The 20,092-nt window shown below is 31.3% G+C and overlaps 1 protein-coding gene across 3 annotated transcripts in view; it reads right to left on the bottom strand.

Moving 5' to 3' along the window:
* Positions 1–20,092, bottom strand: part of LOC109533863 (potassium voltage-gated channel subfamily KQT member 1) — a 69,233-nt gene that overhangs the window by 41,016 nt on the left and 8,125 nt on the right. The window contains exon 2 of one of the 3 annotated variants that reach the window (XM_019899369.2): positions 10,889–11,076. In XM_019899369.2, coding sequence (XP_019754928.1) covers positions 10,889–11,037 — 149 coding nt within the window. In that variant the 5' untranslated portion in view covers positions 11,038–11,076. Of the gene's footprint in view, positions 1–6,228; positions 6,610–10,888; positions 11,077–20,092 lie in introns of those variants that run through there. The other 2 variants (XM_048666596.1, XM_048666598.1) reach the window with 2 other exon arrangements.

Genomic DNA, 20,092 nt, shown 5'->3' with positions numbered 1-20,092 from the left:
GTCTTTTTTAAAGACAAAAATTTTTGAGGCGAAATACCCAAAAAGAAGTTTGTAAAAAATGAATCCGCCTCAACAATATAGAACTTATCTATAAAATTACACCTTATTGCATATCCTTTTGATAACAGCAAATTATATTTATTTTCTAATCCTTCTCTCTCGTTTTTAATTCAAAATACTTTCTCTCAAAAACATCTTTCGATTTGCGTCTTTGATATTGGTAAAACCTCACATCAGATGTTTTTGGGTAAAACTAATTACGTTCCTTTAAAACATCTCGCATAAAATCTCTTTGATATAAATAAGATTCAGAAACTCTACTACTAAATTCGAATATTAAGAGACTCATTAACTCATTAACATATTAAACTCAGTAAAGACTCACAGAAAGTGATTAAAGACTGTTGCATAAGAAATGAACATGAAGCCAGAAAATATTGTTAATTCATGTCGTCTTGACGGTTAACGATATCTACAATAATACTTTAGTTTTTCCTCTGGAAGCGTAAATCGCATTCAAAATTAATTTTCTAATACTGTTGCCAGTTGTACTAATAGGATTTTAGTTGTGTTTCTGTGGGATATTTTGCCCTTTGTGAGCAAAATTTATAACGGAATTAATATGCTAAATATCTCGAAATAATTCGATTGGTAGTGTTATGGAAATATATGTTACCGAGAAAATTTCTGTGTTAGAATCTATTTGCCAAAGGTAAAATATGCTGTTTGTTGGTAAAGCTTTCAAAGGTAAATTGTGGAAAAGCTTTAGATAGATTTCCATAAAAATGCGTAATATATGCGATGTAAACCAGTGAGCATCTCTTTATATATTGTATATAAAATATTCTCGCGGGTCGTTGCGATGTGGGAAAATAAAAAGTGAAATGTAAATGGAAGCTTCCCAGTTACATGAAGAGATGTGAATTTCGAAGATAAATTGGCGAACCTACACAACCATTGACATTTAATTAAAAGTGAAATAATTTCCGATTAGTTCATAGACCAACTCGGTGACTGTCCGGCATTTGAAACAGCTTGTATCCAACACAGAAGATCATATAACTTTTAAGCGCAAAAGTCCAATAATACGGAACTTTGAAAATTGCCACTTGAAGCTATTACGTGTTCAGAAACTTGGACATTGATATAAATTATTCCTTAGCTTCGATAACAATTCCGAAAAAGAAATATTTGTATTTTAACAAAACATTTGAAAATTGCATCGAGGATCAAAACAGTGGCTGCAATAAACACATTTTTGGGCGATAGACGGTTTGAGTCTGGAAATTAATTTATCGGCATTTTTCAATTTGATTCCATTAGAACTCACTTGACTGAGCAAAAATTCAATACAGTAGATTACTTACTGCAAACTAAAGCAGAGCACTTTTTAATGTAAAGCAAAGATAAAACTTCATTTTATTGCTGGTTATTGTCCGCACAATTTACGGCTTGTGAACATGTGCGGACATGTTAGCTACTAATGAAAACGCATTTATACTCAGGTTAATTAACATTATTTCCGGAAATTCACCTATGATTTTTTAATAGTGGAAGATTAGTTTCCAGATTAAACTTGCTATTTATGGAACAGTCTAATTATTATATTACGGGGTTACACACATAAATAAACGATGGGGTAAATTTAGCTATTTTTTTGTCAATGCGCTCTATATATAGTTAGAACTTATCTAAGAGTTTGTGTTGCTTGAAAGACGCTAGGGCTAGATGAAAAGTTAAATAAGAATGTAGTACAGTGAAGCAAAATACTTAAAATTATCGTTTCTAGTGTTTCTAGTATTTTTTTATTTTTGATTGATTTCTTACTAATGTATTTTATTTTTGCTTGAGCTAGATTTTCCACACTGTTGTTTTTTATGGGTCGTCTCCAGACTTGGTTGGTTGGTCTGGATATATCAGCTTGTATGCTTTAGAGTTTGCTTTTTCTGGAATAGGCTGATAAGGCGCCAGCTATGCGGAAAAGTTTTATCGTTGAGAGGTTTGGAAATGAGTGCTTCTGTCTCACTATTTTGAACATTTTCCCAGCATTGTGAAAAATGGAAATTTTTTTCCCCAATAATGAGATTACGGTACCTGGCTATGTTACAGCATCAAAGTCAAAGTTAACAGGGACGACGATCAACGAAATTGAATTTTCACGGTAGGCAAACCGATAATTTTTATTTCAAAGTGAAATTAACGCATTTTTTATTTGAAATTTTAGCTTCAGTAAAGGATTAAAGAGGATTAAGGAAGAAACATGTGCCTACATAGTGTTGCACGTACCTAGAGTTTGGAAAAGAATATAACAAATTCCATTCGATATTCGAATATTTCGATTCCGATGGCTCAGGGGTTTACAAAACAAATCGATACGGATTTGTTCAGAAACGTAGAAGTTTTGTTAACATAATGCTTTAATCTGGTCATTACACGTTCGGCATACCAAATGTGAATGAAAGTGTCTTGACAATGCTCTAAAAATGTGGAAATAATACTGCCATCCAATAAATTTTAGTGAAAAAAACACGAAAATTCCCTTATCAATGTCTTAAGCAATATCCGAAAAAATTAAACTACTTCTAAGAATAAATAAAATCAGAATAATATGCTACTGTTGAATACTCAAAAGCTCAAAATTTTGGATAATGCAAAACTCTGCTTTCTCTATATTTCCCAAAAAATACAAAATGCGTACATAGATTTAAAGGCATTGACTATTTTACTGGTTTAAGTAGCGAGTTTAATTGCATTGTCGTGTTTAATGGCTCATAGAGAAAGTTACAAAACATTAAAATACATTTGAATAGAATAAATGGTGTCCACTAGTTCCGGATGTTCCCTATACGCATTTATAAATAATATGTTTTCCTTCCAGCAAGGCATGCCAAATTGATATTGAAGACATTTAACATGAACATTGTTGAAGACTTTCCCAGTCCCAGAAATCCCAAAGGGTGAATTTTTAAAGGTGGGCAAATTTATATGCCTTGCTGTTGTATTTTCATTTAAGATGTGGACCTTAGAATATTTTTTGATTTAAAAAAAGCTTATCGGGATTTTGAAAAATGCCTCCAAAATACCGATATTTACTGCAAAGCTACTGAATTATCGCCAAAAGCAGCGTCAAGGTTAGCAAGCATATTTACAGTTCGCAGAAACATTTACCTTACTACGAATTGATTGATTATTTAATATAAAAAAGCGTTTTTTCGTCCGTCTAATGTGATGTCTGAGTTAGGTTTGAATCCAGAATAGCAAAAATGAGGCGTAACGCTTTATTCACATTTTATTTAATTATCGTTGATTACTATCAGCGTCAATTTGGAATTAATTTTCTCAGAAAGCGTTTTTTTCTTCAGTTATTATATTAAGAGGATCTACATTTTCTACATTTTGATTACAAGTTGCATTTCAAACAAGTAACACAATTACATGTTTCTTTCACGAACAATGTAGCGTAAATAATTATTTTAAATAAATCGTGCCCTTATGGTAATAATAATCGAAGCAACAAACACTCGCATGTTGAAATCGGTAAGATATAAAAACATCTTCACATTCTGAGGCTGTCACTCTCGCAACACGTGTTAATACAATCCATCAAATGCCTACTTAAAGCGAGGTGATGCAAGGAAATATTTCTATAATGGAAAATATTGAGAGCAACAGCAAGCAGGCAATTATTAATATTATTGGACCTGTTAAATGTAATCTGCATTTGATTTATTATTTGTATATTGATTTTAAATCTCACTAGTACTTAAATTAGACGATGTGTTTTTTTAATCGTTATTACGTGCTTCTAATTGCTGCATACGAAAATAAGCTGCCGGATTTATTTTACTAAAATGGAAAAATATTGGGTGCCTACAGGCAAACGGTTAATTGGATTTTTTAAATTAAATAAATAGCACACATTTTCACAAGCTAGTCCTGAATTAGAAAGAAATTTTATTTTAGATATGGGATATTTATTTCTATTTATACATATTTTTTTGGATTAAACGCCACATGGATTTATTTGCGACAGGTCAACCACATACAAAAGTAAAATTAAACAAACAAACGGTTTACAGTGAAAACATATTTTTAGATAATACAAAATAACAGCACTATTAAATGATTGACGCTGTCAAGTTAAATTTGCACAATATAAACAATTAAGTAATTGGGAAAGTAAGTCACTTTCTTTAGTTTCGTTAATTTGTCTCAATTGTACAGTAGTTGGTGTTAAATGTGAGCGTTACAGTATTTTATATTCATGGGGGTAAACCTGCGGTCAATTTATGAAGAAAAGAGGAAAAAAATTAGGATCTATAATATCTACGCGATTGTGGTGGAAAAATAAGCAAAATGACCGATGTTCGCCCTCACAACATTGCTTAGGCATGTTCGGTATCCAGACACAACATACCTACACACAAATAGGAAATGTCTCGGTAAATTGATGAAAAATGATAACTGAAGATCCACAGAAACTTCTAACATTCGCCAAAAGATCAAATCAATAATTTGAATATTCTTCCATACTTCCGAGAATTATAACAATTTGATGAAATTGAAATAAAAAAAAACACTTACATTAATAATATCAAATTTGCCTCTCGCTCAATGGACAAGTAATAGAAAAATAACGACAATTAGTGCGTCACTGCCAAAACACATATACACATATAACTTGAATTTAGTTCTAGTTAAAATATTTGTTGAAATTTCGAGACGCAAACAATCAAAGGAGTTAAGCTTCCATTATTAAAACTGGTGAGTTTTTAAGGCTTTTAGGCTGTCGTGATAAAGGAATGTCTTCCCGACGTTTCAAACAAAAACTTCGGAAATCAATTTTCCGCGACGACCTGGAAGTCCGATAATCTCATAATTTTCAGTTAAAACAAATATTTTATATTTTGTTAAGTAATACAGATACAATTAACATTAAGGTTGACAATTGGAAAACGTTATTAAGCAACACTAATAAAATCAATTGAACAGGATTATGTGGAGAAACGAGATACACTTTTCATATTGTGTGAGTTCATAACTGATTGAAGTCAGATATCATACGTGATGCAATTCGGGTTATTAAAACACATACGCTAACGTTATCGAAAATGAAGAATTTACTGATATAAACCATTATACTATATGCTGAAAATTTGAAATTGGAATTGGAATGAAGATTTTTAGTTACAACCTCTCCAGCTGCATTCGACTAGTTGCAAAAATACTTGGCGAAGCACGCAATGCTACGCCGCAAAAGACTAAACTTTCCCCACAATAAAAAAATGCTGCTTTTGCAACACAAAAATGCTTAATGTTTGGTAAGTTGAAAACTCTATAAGTTGTGAAGTGTACATAGGCTGCAGTCAATTTGAGTAGCAGAAAAAAACAATTATCCATATATTAAGTCCCTCAAAGCATTTTATTTCTTCTGGATGAAACAGCAACCAAAACGTAATTTGAAGGAACTAAATAACACTGTTTTCTTCCTGATAATTCAATTCTTAATCTAACGAAGCTGAAACTATTACTCTAATTTCTCTTGGGTTTCTCATAAAACGTGATAATGATTAATTAACGGCATCGATTTCGGTTCATGAATTCAATGATCTAATGTGCCACTATGTTGCAAAATACCAGCTGCTAACGGACACAGTTTAATTGAAAATTTACTACGTATCAAAAATATGTATTATTTAGTAAAGTTAACTGTGATACAATATTACAATTGAGGGCACGAAATTGTCAGCTGTCTCGAACAATGCAGGGTTTTAATGAGTAGGTGAAGAGATACTTTTGGAAATTAAAAATGCATGAGGTTGAATAAAAGGTTTAATCGAAGCAAAATCTGATTGCGACAATTGATCATAGTTTTTTAGTGAAAAACCCGACTCTTTTGTTCAGAAGGATATATCTCGCAATCATTTGCCTGATATTTTTTTATATTTTTTAACCGTTAAGCAACGTTTGCAAACATAGTTGATTCTAAAGATTCTAGATTTTCATAAGGTGTACCTTATTAGATTAAGCAGCCTTAAGCGAATAGTGATTATAAAATCATATTCCTGCAAAATGTTGAACTTTATCTTATCGTCCCGCACAATGACATTTCAATAAATTAAGTCGCCTTTAAAATTCGGATATCCCGCAATTATAGAGATCTACATATAGGGGAGTAAATGAGCGGGGAAATACTAATGTTACTTGTACAAACCACATTTAACTCACTATATGAGGTCTTGCATTATCATCGACAGTTTCCCATATAGAATCACAGAGTCGTCGTAATAAATGATCGGCAAAAAATGAAATACCTTCTAATTTTTGTCTATTAAAGTACCACGATCACTTAACTAATAAGTCTTGGGACGTTCCATGTTACACTGAAGTTTTCCCGATCGCGCTATACACTTCAATAAATAAAATTCATTTCGGCACCAACAAGTGTCCAATGCACGATACATTTCTGTCGAATTTATTTACAATTTGGCTCCATTTCCAACAACGCTTTTTTGCAAAACTTTGAAATTGCAAAGTTGGAGCGCAATTTTTCACGTCCAATCATACAGCGCTTCATATTGTAGTTATCTGACTCCATGGTCGGGAGCGCTGTAACTGACTGCAATATTTCTCTGGATGTTCCCGTTTACTTTGCAACTGAGAGAGACCGAAGCCACTATTTGTCCTGCGCCGTTGAAATTATGGGATTATGAACTAAATTAAAACTTTATAAAAGCCAGTTTAGTGGATTTTTGCAAAAGTTTATCCCCGCAAAACAATTAAATACCGCCTCAAAGAGTAAACATTCAGTTACTTGTTTTATTTAAATTTTATTGCTTTGCGCTGCTTGAAGTAGTTAATCTAATGCCACTAAAAGCTTAACGAAACAAATCACACAGCAATAAACTGTTTTCCTAGTTCAGCAAATATGAAAGAAAAAAACTAATTTGTCTCGATTTATAGAGTTAATTTGAAGTAAATTGTATGAAAATTTGTAATATTGCTTTATTTCATATCAGCAGAGAAGAGGTTGTTAAGTTAGTTTTTACTTTAATCAAACTATTATCAACTATGAAGAATTTCCATCTACAGCTGGTGTATTAAATTTTAAACATAATTACGGTGTTTTGAATAAGTCCTATACCCACGATTATTTTACCTCTAATTTTTCAAATAGGAACGCACCTGTTATTACACGGTAATTAAAATGTAATTTCCTGCATTAAAACGTGCTGATAGTAAAAAGCACCGAATTTAAAACACTTTTAAATTATATTCAGTTATTTGCAAGGAAGTTTTAACCTGCCTGATTGAGAAATGTCGTAGACTCAGCTCTGATCGGAGTTATGGAAAATCTAGTCTTACAGAAAAATTTAGCTTTCCCTCATTAGGTCCACCTTATGAGATTTTGCTTATAAATGAATTCCAAACCCGGTTATCTCCTCTAGACTTCTTTTTATGGGACCGGAAGTCGGAACTGTTAAAACAAATTACCCTGGACATTCCTCAGAACACTCAACTGGAAATTATATGTAGCTGAATGGCTGATAATTTCAACATTTAATAATATTCAGTATTATATTGAATAATGTTCGATTGACTACTCGTTATTTATTTATTTGTTCAAATGGTAGATTTTCATATTTTAAAATTTAAAAGCTCGTAACTAATTACCAATACCCTTCATAATGCTGAATCGCAAAAATGTTGTCAAAGATAAGATATTCTAATAAAAACTAGACTGTCGAAGTCGAGCACAAGACAAAATGGACCCTCTTAAACTTTAAACGTGCTTTTCACAATTTTTATCTCAAGTGTTTTCTTTAATAATTAAATGTATCAACTGCATTTTTAACTAGTTAATGCAAGTTTGCTTTTCTTCACAAAGAGGATTTTGGTTGATTCAACGAAAAATATTCGTAAATAAATACTACCGGACAAATAAATTTACATAAACGTTCAATTTAGGCGAGCCTGAACTTTTGCTTCCCACGCAATCTTTTTCAAACGCAAATTAAATCGATAATTATATGAAAGAATCAAGATGATGATGACGAAAAGAGTTATAGTTAATAAAAACTGGCCCGAAGCACCTAACAATTAAGACTAATTAATTTTCTTAACTGATCCTTAAACGCTTAGTTTCAAAAATTGAAATTTGTCGTATTACTACCAATCCCAATTTTTACCTAAATAATTAAATTAAAAAGCAAGGGGTGAAAATAAACTTCTAACAAAGAAACCATCAAAATGCAAGTTGACATTTTAATTAACACCCACAGTATGGATTTGTTAACAGATTCAACCAACATAGTTGAATATGAAAATTATAATATTTAATTTGATTGTAACATTTTGGTTCTAGACAATGCAAAAGCCAATACAATCCAATTTAATACTGAATATTTTATCGTGAAATAAAAAATACATAAATGAACGACCCAAACATTTAATTTTTGTAAGTGCGAAACCAAAAAAATAATTTATTTATACCTACTAAACATGCATGGGGTGGGCACAAACCCCATAAATAGTCCAGTGACTGCTTTAGCTGAATAACTGAGTATTGAGAGAACTGTTAATCAGTTAACTTTGGTATTATGACAAAATTGAAACATGTGAATATATATTTGATGAACACCCATACATTTTGTGACTGACTTTATCACACAAAGATCAATATTTGCTAAGCTTAGAAAAGCTTTCAGTCGAATGACTTGATTTTAATCAGTTTAACAGTTATATAGACTTTTTATTTGTTTCCAAAAGCTCATGTAGACTTTGCACGAAAATGGCGAATAAATGTAACGAATAGAAATCGTGCTATGCAAATAAATTTATTTTGCCTTATATTCATTGTAATAAATCGAAATTGCATAATCAAGTAGCTATTCGATGGTGAAAGATTTGGAGATCCATTAATATAATGTGTTGGGTGTTAAAGAGAGAATGGAAACTGTTCTATTGACGAACATTTGAAAATTATAGTTAATAAATAAATCGGTAGAATTTGTAAGTAAAGATTTTGCGAATTTTGCATGGTTTCGGAAATAATTGGAGATGTCGCTTCGTTGGGGCTAAATCAATTTGCATTTATCTCGTGATCTACATAAAATTTATGCAACGTCTGTTTCAACAACAAATTTCTATTTCTTAAACAAAGCGTTTAAGGAACAGTTCAGAACATTCTGTCCTAATTGTTGGATGGATTCAATAGTCAGGATTCGAGCAAGTTTATCGCTCTAAACAAAACAGCTTCGAAAATTAATCGGTTTGCTTGCACTTTGGTTTCAATAGGTCCTAAAAAATTTATCACCAATTATTTCGGCATTTATTTAATTTTAATTCCATACGATTAAAACATAAAATTAGTTTGCAATTTTATTTTGCGTATCATTTAAATAATTGAGTTAACCTAAAATGTAATTCGAAACAGAAAATTAACCCTAATCCTTATTCCTTGATTAATGTGTTGGCAAATTACTACATAAAGTGATAACTTGCACACCATACTCGAACATTTTTCGTCAATACAATGAGAAAAGAAAGTTTAAATAAGAAAAATGTTTGTTCTCTAAAAACTCAGTTACTATACTATACAAGGTAATTTAAAAGGACGTTCGATGTTCTAAATGTATAATATTTAAATGTTGCAGTTGGTTTGATAACTACCAATATCTTGTAGTCTAAAACCGTGTAGTGTAGCTCAAATGATTCTTAACAAGTGATCGCTCACTATGGCTCAAATTTCCCAAAACCACGTAAAACTATAAATGATGCTGAAATTTCGCTTTTTCTGTGAAAGCTTCCAATCGTTTTAAACGATGGTTCACTTGATTAATGAACTATTTAATTCCGTATCCAATGGTGTGAAAATGAGCGAAGTAGCTCAATTTTTCCTTGGGGTATGAGGAAAAAACTGGCGCCATGTTTGAAGCGATGACCTTAGCTTGCACCTAAATGTGTAATATTTTATTTTCGCTTTTTGCGTTAAAAACTATCGATATTTACTAAGTGGTGTTTCACTTGGCAAGTGAGCTTTTAAATCGTTTATCCAGTGGAATGAAAACGAATGCTGTAGCTCAAATAATTTTTGAGAAATGACCAAAAAAGGCGGCGTTATGTTTGAGCTGATGGCCCAATTTTGCCAAAACCGCGTAGAGCTAAAATCATGTTAAACTTCCGTTTCTAGTTTGAAAACTAATAATAATATTTTTCATAGATGGTGCATTTGATCAATGTGTTATTTAATTAATCTAGTGGTGTATAAGTGAGCGGGTTGCCTCAATTTATTCCTGATATTTGATGATATTATTTATATTATGATTTGCGAAAAAATGTGGCGTCATGTTTGAAACGATGTCCCAATCTTTTATCGAATTCATATAGTCATATTATTATAGTCATATTATCATAGTCATATATGAGCAAAAAGGCGGAGTCATGTTTGAGCCGATGGTCAAATTTTTCCAAAACCGCGTAAAACAAAAAAATAGGTTGAACTTTCGCTTTTTGTATAAAACCACCTATCCATTTCCAAACAATGCTTCACTTCAGTAATGTTTGTTATTTAATTCTCTATTCAGCGGTGTAGAAGTGAGCCCGTTACCTCAATTTGTTTCTGAAACAGGAGCAAAAAAGTTGCGTCATGCTTGAAACGATGTTTGCCTAAAACGCTCTTAACAAACGTTTCGCTGTTTGTCATAAAACTACTAATATTACTGATGTTTTAAGATTAATTTTCAGTTCTTTAACATGAAGTGAATATTTTCCGATGTCCTAGACTAAGCAAACTCTGTAAAAATGTCTTTGTTTTCTTGCCTATAGATGTTGCAACAAGATGTTATTGAATAACATCTTTCGTGGAACAAATTGTGTAAAAACTTACTTGTCGTCAAAATCGTTATCATCCTTATCTGTCTGAAATTCTACTGTTTTCTTGCTGATTCTTGGTACAATATCTCGAGAAATGAGTAGAGGCCGCTGAGCCATTGCTGGGGAGTTATTGGGGGTTGGAGATATCGACCCAGATGTCATTTCGTTGTTTGTTTATTGCTTTGGAGTCCAGAAACTTTTCTGAAAGAAATGTATATTATTGAAACATATAAACGTTTAATATTTGGTAGAATAAATACAGATATAATTCAATTAAAAGTAGTTAATTAGCGTAAATAAGCAGCATGCAGTTGACAGGCTTTCTATACGGAATAAGAAAATGTGAAGGTAACTTTAAAAAGCAACCGCTTATAGATTGTACTACAGTTTTATGAATTATTCAGGCAGTTTTGGAGGATTTCAGGTATCACATAGACGTTCCCTCTTTTAGAACTTCTTAATCATTACCTGCCTAACTCATAAATTAGTATTTTCCTGTCGTCCGCAGACTTAAAACTTATGCAAAATTTACCGCCAAAAGGCATTATTCTTCATTAAATTAAATTTAAATATATGATTAACGCATGAATTTTAATTTCTGTCTCTTGTCAAGAGTAGATAAAATCATTTTATCTATTTAAAGGCTGTTTTTCAATATCCAAATTTGTATAATAAGTTTTGACTATTGAATTGCTATCGGTCTGAAAATTTATATGGAAAAGCTCATTGTTTTCATGCTACTGGTCAATTAAATAATTCGTATTTGAATGCTTTCTATCATATGAGGGTTTGTCGTCATCCCTTTCTGGGGCGGAAATAATGATATGGCTCGGTGCCAGGAAATCTCGCACTTTACATTTATAAATATCAGCCAAAAGAAGTAGTCATAGGAATGTTAGATACTCTGTTCCTCATGTATGCTTAGAAAAAAATATCTCTTCTCATTGCTACGTTAACGTCACATATTATAAAATTATAGTCAATGGTAACGTGTTTTTTCGTTAATCCGAAGACATCATGGAAACGATCAATTATAAAAATTAACACAACTTTTCATACAAACTTCCCAATTTGATCAGCCGTCTTTGATCGAGAAACTATCGAGGCCGAAATTCGTTCCTGAAATTTCCTTTCCGGTTTCCCGGAATTATGTAAGGCGCACATGCCACGGGCTTCTTGGAATAATTTACAAGCAAGATTTCAAGCTGTTAGGCCTGGTATATTTTCATTTAGCTTAATTTATGCTCGCAGCGAAAAACTACGCGGTAAAGATCGTTAAAAGTAAGTTTTACTTCTTGTGGATTTTATGGAAATAGACATTTCTTTCCTTGAATAATTTAAAGTATTACATGAGTATTCTAATATAACTGCAATAACGTAATGAGGAATATTATCTTGAAGTTTTTCTAGAGGTGACGTATTACAACCATTCATACATTTTTAACAATTGAGTTTCAATCTCATTGAAACTTTGGGTCTATACAAAGTTTGGGTATAATTGTTAGATCAACATTTTTTATATTAAATACTTTTTACGCTACCCTCATAGCATGGCTTTGTATTAAAACCTGGTCAATGCGATTCGATAGTTTGAGTTCTTATGTAATTGTTTTAAAGAAAAAGTTTGTCAAAGTTTTTTGGGGATAACTTGGGCAAATAGCTAAGAGTGGCAACTAAAATAGTCGTCAAAAGACAGCCCATAAAAGACTATCAAAATGAATCCAGCGATTATCCAGATATTTCCAACAAAATACTTTTTGCCACGCTGAAAATATATCTCCTATGCTATATATAACATAGGCTACTAAATTACTTCCACAGTATGAACACACTTCCATAAACTGAACAAATAAAATTGGTTCAGAAAATCCTTTTTCTGCGTTATCAGTACAACTATCATGTTCAGAAATTCTACCTTTAATATGTACAACGCATTTCTAAGCGATGTACGAAATTCTAAGCGATTGTAAATCGCGCTCCAAATACACCATTAATACATCCAAACAAATTGAACTTTTTTCGACCCTAATCGATTGAAATCAGCTTGGTTCCGCTCCGACTTTCCGTGATCGAGATATGGCATTTTTCCAGAGCTTTCCATATTAAAAGTTATTGGCCTTTGAGCAGCTTTTAATAATAATGTTGATCAACATTTGTTAAAAGCGCGTAAAATCAACATACTTTTCTTATCGCTTTTACTTTCTTGCTACCGTTTTGTATTGTCAGATAATTAAATAGCCTTTCCAGTTTTTCGAGATTTGTGAGTTATCCAGCAATTCCGAGAATCTCTCCAGAATTTAAAACAATATTTTTGTTTACTTACTACAAGAGTATATTTTTAATAAATTTCTCGTTCGCATTCTGTCCGTAACTGGGAAAAGATATTGTACATTAATTCACAGCAAATAAACTTTTACAAATATTGAAAAGCTTTTGCCTGTTCCACATATTTCTATTAAAAAACGAAGTGGCTGTAACAAAATGAAGTAGTAAATTCAGATTCAAGTTGGCACTGTTGTCAATAGGTCAATTAAAAAAATATTTATTAAACTGTATGGCATTTCCATGTAAATATGGTATAAATTGGATAATAGAAGAGCTTTTATTGACTGTGTGAGTGCGCTAACAGCTTTCAATTTATTATAGTTAAATGCAATTTCAAACCGCTAGCATTTTGGCTGTCTGAGTGCTCACTTGAATCGAATAAGTGTTTAATATCAATGTGATTTATATGAAAATCAGCTCTATGGAACCGTCTTTTACAGCTTTCAAACGAGAAGCAAACAAGATTTGTGAAGACAATGAGTTGGAACACACTTAAAAACTAAAAGTACTAAAAAATCCACCGACTGAGAGAAATTAAGAAATTAATCTACTCTGTTCTTGAATATTTTCGAGCTAAATCAAACAAAAGTTTGTTAAGAAAAGAAAAGAAGAGTCAAATAAAAATGTAATATCAATCGTCTATTAATACCTTTAATAAGTAGTTTCATTGTTCAACAACTGCTTTACGGTTCTTTAATAGCTCAGAATTTTCAAGTTTACGATTGGAATTCACAATTTCATCTTTCCAGACTTTAAAACTATAATTATTTGTAAGTCTCTTAACCGCCACAAAATAAATGACACATGTTTTATTATCGCATTTGCTTTCCTTCCTGATAAATTAAAATACAGAAGATACGCTGTGAGATCGACAAACACGTCTCAGAAACATTAGATTCCTGAACACATACGTTACACAAATCTATCATGCAAGTTTAAATTAAGCAGTAGAGAATGTACAATTTCAATGTGAGATTCGGGCAGGAGAGTATCGGATACAGTCAATTCCTGGTGGGTTGAATCAGTTTAAAATTGCATATCTTGTTTTAAATTCTCCCGGTGCTTTAAAAATGCTGGCAAAATGCTAAATTTTCGCGATGCGATTTTATTAGCCAACAATGGTAAAATTCGAAGGAAAAGCTGCGATAAATTCTCGTTTGAAACATATACCGGATATCTAGAACTATCAAGCGGTATTGGGAAAATTTTGTACACATAATGCCTTCATCCTCCTGAGAATTGATATTATCTTCTGGTGTGCAGTACTGGATTGACATACCCTCAATGTTCATTTCCATTGCTTAAAATGATAATGTAATTTGTGAGAGAATGAGAACGCATTTTTTCTTCATTTTGTGTTACAGATATTTCGAAACAATCAAAATTCTTCTTTCTAGAAAATGCTAGAGAGTCTCTAAAATAATCAGAAAATAATGGTTAACCAAATAGGGATGTCGGGACCAAAGTCGTAGGGATTAACTTCCGGTTTGACTTTGATAGATAATCAGCCGTTTATTTGAAGACGTTTTGAACGGTTAAAGACAGCCCTAAGATCGATAGAGTACAAGTTTGCCCATAAAAAATTGAACGATCCAGGATTGCTATTCCCTGTTCGTAAACACTTCAGTCCTTGCGGTCTGTCCCTAAACAACTTCTCTAAATTGGAGAAATATAAATTTAGAAATTTCCAGATTTCCGAATCTTGATACGTAGGTACTATTTACTTTCTATCGTTGGAAGTTCTTACTGCTCTTGTAAGAAAGAAATTAGTCTTTATTAACCATGTAATTTTTAAAGTAAATTATATGGACGATTTTGTTGCTTTTCGAAAGCTTTCATTATTAGTAGCGTTTTGTGTGTTCTCTCATTGCATCTTTCTTTATTCTTATTGATTTCCATATCGTTTACGTTAGTTCCGGTTGGTATTTGAGTCCCTAATTGACTGTCAGACAGTCTAATCTGTTTTCGCCATCTTCTTTAAGTGTTTGTGTGTTTTGTTTGATTTGATGTGATTGGATTGTTTGTTGATGTTTTTTTGAGTTTTTATAAAGGTTTTTTCAGTCACTCACATATTCGATTTCTTTATGATTTAATTACATATCAGTATGCATAAGATTGCAATACTTATTTGCTTTATTTTATTTTTTATTTTTATCAACTTTTTTTTATCAACTTGTAGGTGTGAGGAAATCTTTTGAAAATGAGTTTCTAACTCTTTAAATACAAGCGTAAACCTTGACTTGGTTTAAACCCTATCACTAAGTTATTTCAGTTGGAAACCCACATTTTGTATATTTATCATATTCTACATATTTCATGTAGTGCGTAAAAAACTTCAAATAATGTATGTATCTAAAATGAACAACTTTGAAGTTATACTAAGTCAAAGTAACGGCCAACATTATCTTTGTTTCAATAAAAAATCGCATTCATTGCGTTGTATTTCATGATAAAAACCTTTGTATTTAATACGTTGTATTTCATGATCAAAGCTGTTGATTTCAGCTACATACATTATATAATATTTTTTTATGTCGAAAACGAGAAATAAAAATAAAAGAAAATAAAAAAGTTGGTTTCTAATTAAAGAAATTTAGTTATAGAATCTAAATTAAGTCAAGGACTATATTTGTTTTTTAAACACCCCTATAATTGAAATTACCCGCATATATTAATATATATCTCTTCAATATTAAATAAGAGAAAAATTTAAAATATTTTAGAAGGATGAAATGGGCCAAATTTCGTGGAAACCATTAAATAGTTCAAGAACTGCTTTGAAAGCAAAATTCTTCAGTAAAAATTACCTAAATAATTGGTGCAGCATTCAAAAATACTAAAATATATAGGGTTTCGCATAAAGTAACCAATTAGTTCCGGTTTAAGCGTGTTAAAAATCCAAAATTATTTCTTTAATCGATAATCTGAAGTCACCTAGACGTTTAAAATTTCAACAATATGGAGCAAACTCATTGATGAAACGCTTTGCACATCTTATCAGGATTTTTCAAGTTTTCACCTGCTCGGACGCAAAAACTAAAAATCCAGCAATATTCCTCAGTATTCATATTACCGATTTATTTCTTCATGTCAATATAACTGGCAAATTGAAACTTAAGGGCCAATTAATATTTCCATTAAATTGAATATGTATGTGTTAAACAGGAACAGTTCGGTTCGAGCTAAATTTTATACTTTTAACCACTTTTCTTTGTGATAAAATATGAAAAAAAAATTGTTTGTTTATTGATCATCTCTGTCAAAAGCAAAAACCCCTTATAAAGTACCGCAAATTAACTCCTCCCTAAGAGCGGTTTTTTTTGTTTGAAATTTTTTCTAATTCAAAGAACAACTCGACTCACCAAAAAAACAACCAAATATTTTTTTAGTGTTGTAATCAGAATAAACAACTTAAGGCCCTTTTTATTTGAATGCTTTGGTGTTTTTGAAACCCAAAACTGAACCCTCGGGTTACATAGCAAATTAAATACGATCTTTTTTGTATGAAATTAATCGAGAAGTGAAGGAATAAATGGTAGAGATTTGCTTTGTAAAATTCATTTTATTTTTACACTGGTAAATTGTGCAATATTTTGCGATTATGTGACAAATTTTGCTTCTGCTTTATCGTTATATAGCTTCAAATGACCTAAAAGGAGACAATTCTTAGAGAAAATTACTAATTTATAAAAGAAAAACAGTATTTTGTTTTCGTTTTTTATTCAAAACAAAAGTCGAGCTCTAAATAAATGATTTACACAATATTTTCTAAACTTTTCATCGAACGTAAACAAATTATTTAAAATTTATTGGCCTTATTAACTAATTATTTTGAGATGTTGAAAAACCGTCGATTAATTTATTTGACTCTCGAAAAAAGGAAGCTAACACAACTTGGCTACAGTAAACTAATAATAAATTGTAAGAAAAATGAAGTATGTATTTACTTATACAGTGTGTATATAAATTTAGGCATCCTATATTGACGTTATGCACGTGGTTAAATTAAACATCATTTTATGAGTAAATATTAATCTTGAAAATTAAATAGATGTTTTCGAACAGAAATTTATCTCGGGGCAAGTTTCTAATTCTTTGGCTTGCTTCAGATGAGTATATTTATTAGCTTAACGTACATGGAAAAGCACGAGTTTAAATTAAGAAAATATAATATAATGATATAATAAAGTGATGAGGATAAATTTGAATATTTTCGATAGTAAGTCACTTTATGAACAACTAGTTATCGAAAGTTTGCTTTACACATGTAAGCTGACTGTCAGGGGAATATTTGCTGGCAAATAACAATTATCTGATTAATAAAAAAATGGAACAAACTACGAAAATTGCGTTGCTGCTCTCTAAAAGGAACTTTATGAACAATCAACTATGATATGGCAAAGCGATTATCTGGAGATTTCACTACTTATCTCTTAATGCACATAGTACATAAATTAGACGGAACAGTAATTATTCCAGACAAAATACAAAGCAAAGGTTTAATTGGACCTGGAATAATCCGAACCATAAATTGTTATTCCTGTTAAATTAAGTAACGTCATTATGAAATATTTTAATGAAACGAAATGAGATTTTATAAATATGTTTATTTTAAAAGAGCAATAGAGAAACTGAATGGGTTTACGAGAATTAACCTGGTTGTTTTGAAAATAAATCTTTAATAAACATGTTACATGTAATTCACACAAACAAAGTTATTTATAAAGCTCTAATTTTGCAAGCAATTTTCCATAATTCCGCAATCAAATCGCTTAAATGTCTTATAAAAATCAATTTTATTAGATTGGAAATGAAAATCACAGCTAGTCGATCGAATTAAATAACCTAATTATAGATTATTTCAAGTATTTTTAAACACCAGAGCTCGCATTTAACAATTTACAGTCAATAAAACAAATAGTTGGATGGGGCATTTAATAAACACTTAGGAAGCTAGCTGTACATTCAAGCCGACTTTTCATTTTAGCTACGTAAAACAAAAACTCGTGTAAAAGTGATTTAAATATAGATTCGATAGTATTTTTAACCTACAAGATTTCCTAAACATTTTGCAGATATTGGAAATATTTCAGAAATGGATTTTATCATTTTCAACAATATTGCCTGCTCAACAACTAAATAGGTATTTGCATGCAGTTTTAACATAGTGTTGAATTTTTTTTGGTTGGAAAAATCGGAAAAATGTCTCCTACTAGGAAATTCTCTTCCTGTGATTAGTTACCACGGAAGTAAATAATAATAATTTACAACAACATTAATATTTTACGTTTGAATACAAATATGCACTAGTTTTCAAAATGTATAATATAGAAGTCGGTGCTGCTTTATTGCCTATTATTTATTCAAAGATATTACTAGAGTAGTGAGAAAGTAGAACAAGGCAAAAGTTGACCTAATAATGTTTGCTTTGTTGCCTTTGTTAAAGTTACAACTCGCTTAAATTAGTAAGCAATAAATCACAATTTTTATCATTTTGGAGACATTTTGTTTCATTTTTGCTGCTTGGCAACTAATTAACTCTAAATCTTGTTCACTAATATGGCTTCGCGATGGATTTAAATAAGAACCGATTAATCGGTTTTCGGTCCTCCGAGTCGGATCTTACTATCAACTTATTTAGCCAAGAAATTCAGCGATATTTGGGTTCAGCAGTTTTGGACAGATGTTTACTAATTATTATTTCGCCCTCACTAACAGCCAGTAATATGAACAATTCTAGGAGATCATTTTTAAATCTCTTGCATCGGAATTTATCGGTATATAATATTTTTGTGCGCCATTAGTGGTTTACCATCATTTTCCTGCCAGTAAACGTAAGCTTCGGATTATTTAATTTAATTTCAATGCGAATTGGGGCTTAACGTGGAAAGTGTAGTTTTTCAAATGAGATTACGAGACATAGTAATAATTTTGAAACTTTTACTGCTAAACAATGCAAAATAGCTTTTTAAAACTAATTCTTCAATACTCATCAACGAAATAAAATTAGTAACTGTACGTTTTCACTTGAACCAGAATTCAACTACCATTTAGAACATATTTATCGATAAGCGATAAACTGTTGCGAATAAGAGAACATCAATTAGTGGTTGCGGACGCAGTTCTCTTTTCTTTCAAAAGTAATTTAAGGGATATGAGATCGGGCTCGAAGGACCAGATGATATGGCTCTTCCATTGTATATGGGCGTATTTTAAACTTTACGAACAAAAAAGCAAAGTGGACATATAGTTGAATTTTACATTCATTTTCATATTTGCAAAATGTACAGAGTGTCACAAAAGTATGATTAGGCCTAAATTTGTGTCTTTGTATATAAAATTAAATAATTATAATCTTCCGTGTCGGTTAAAATGATTAACCATGTGTATTTTACCTTGTCACGGGATGTTAGTGTTTAAAATTGTCTACAGGAGAGGTAAGCGTCGGCTAAGTACATACGAAAATGTTAAACTACTTTAAACCTCGCATATTTTAAGCAAAATATTGATATGATTTATGAGCACGCTGAAACGCCTATCTAGTGCCAGCACAAAAGTTTACCTCTCTAAGTAAAATGTCCTCGTATAGTATAATTAAACATGGTGTAATTAAGTATAAATAATTAAGGGAGTTAATCCGCTAGATATCCTTCCCGTTGCAAAATTTATAACGGAATACTGAAACGATTAATCGAGCAAAATGGCAGTGAAGCAGGTAAAATCAATAGAGAGGCTTACGAGATTTATGAGTATCCCAAAAAACGATAGGCGTCGTTTTATCGTTACATTTTGCCGCATCCTCGTAAAATAGAAATGAATTAACAATCCAGGCAGAAACCAAGGTTTAGCAAGCAAATCCTCTAAGCTCGTCTATACGATTAAAACTTAATAC

The sequence above is a fragment of the Dendroctonus ponderosae genome, unplaced genomic scaffold (assembly GCF_020466585.1).
Source record: "Dendroctonus ponderosae isolate FM_Combo_2020 unplaced genomic scaffold, Dpon_F_20191213v2 Dpon_F_20191213_1, whole genome shotgun sequence".
Lineage (NCBI taxonomy): Eukaryota > Metazoa > Arthropoda > Insecta > Coleoptera > Curculionidae > Dendroctonus > Dendroctonus ponderosae.
This window is presented reverse-complemented; position numbering and strand designations above follow the sequence as displayed.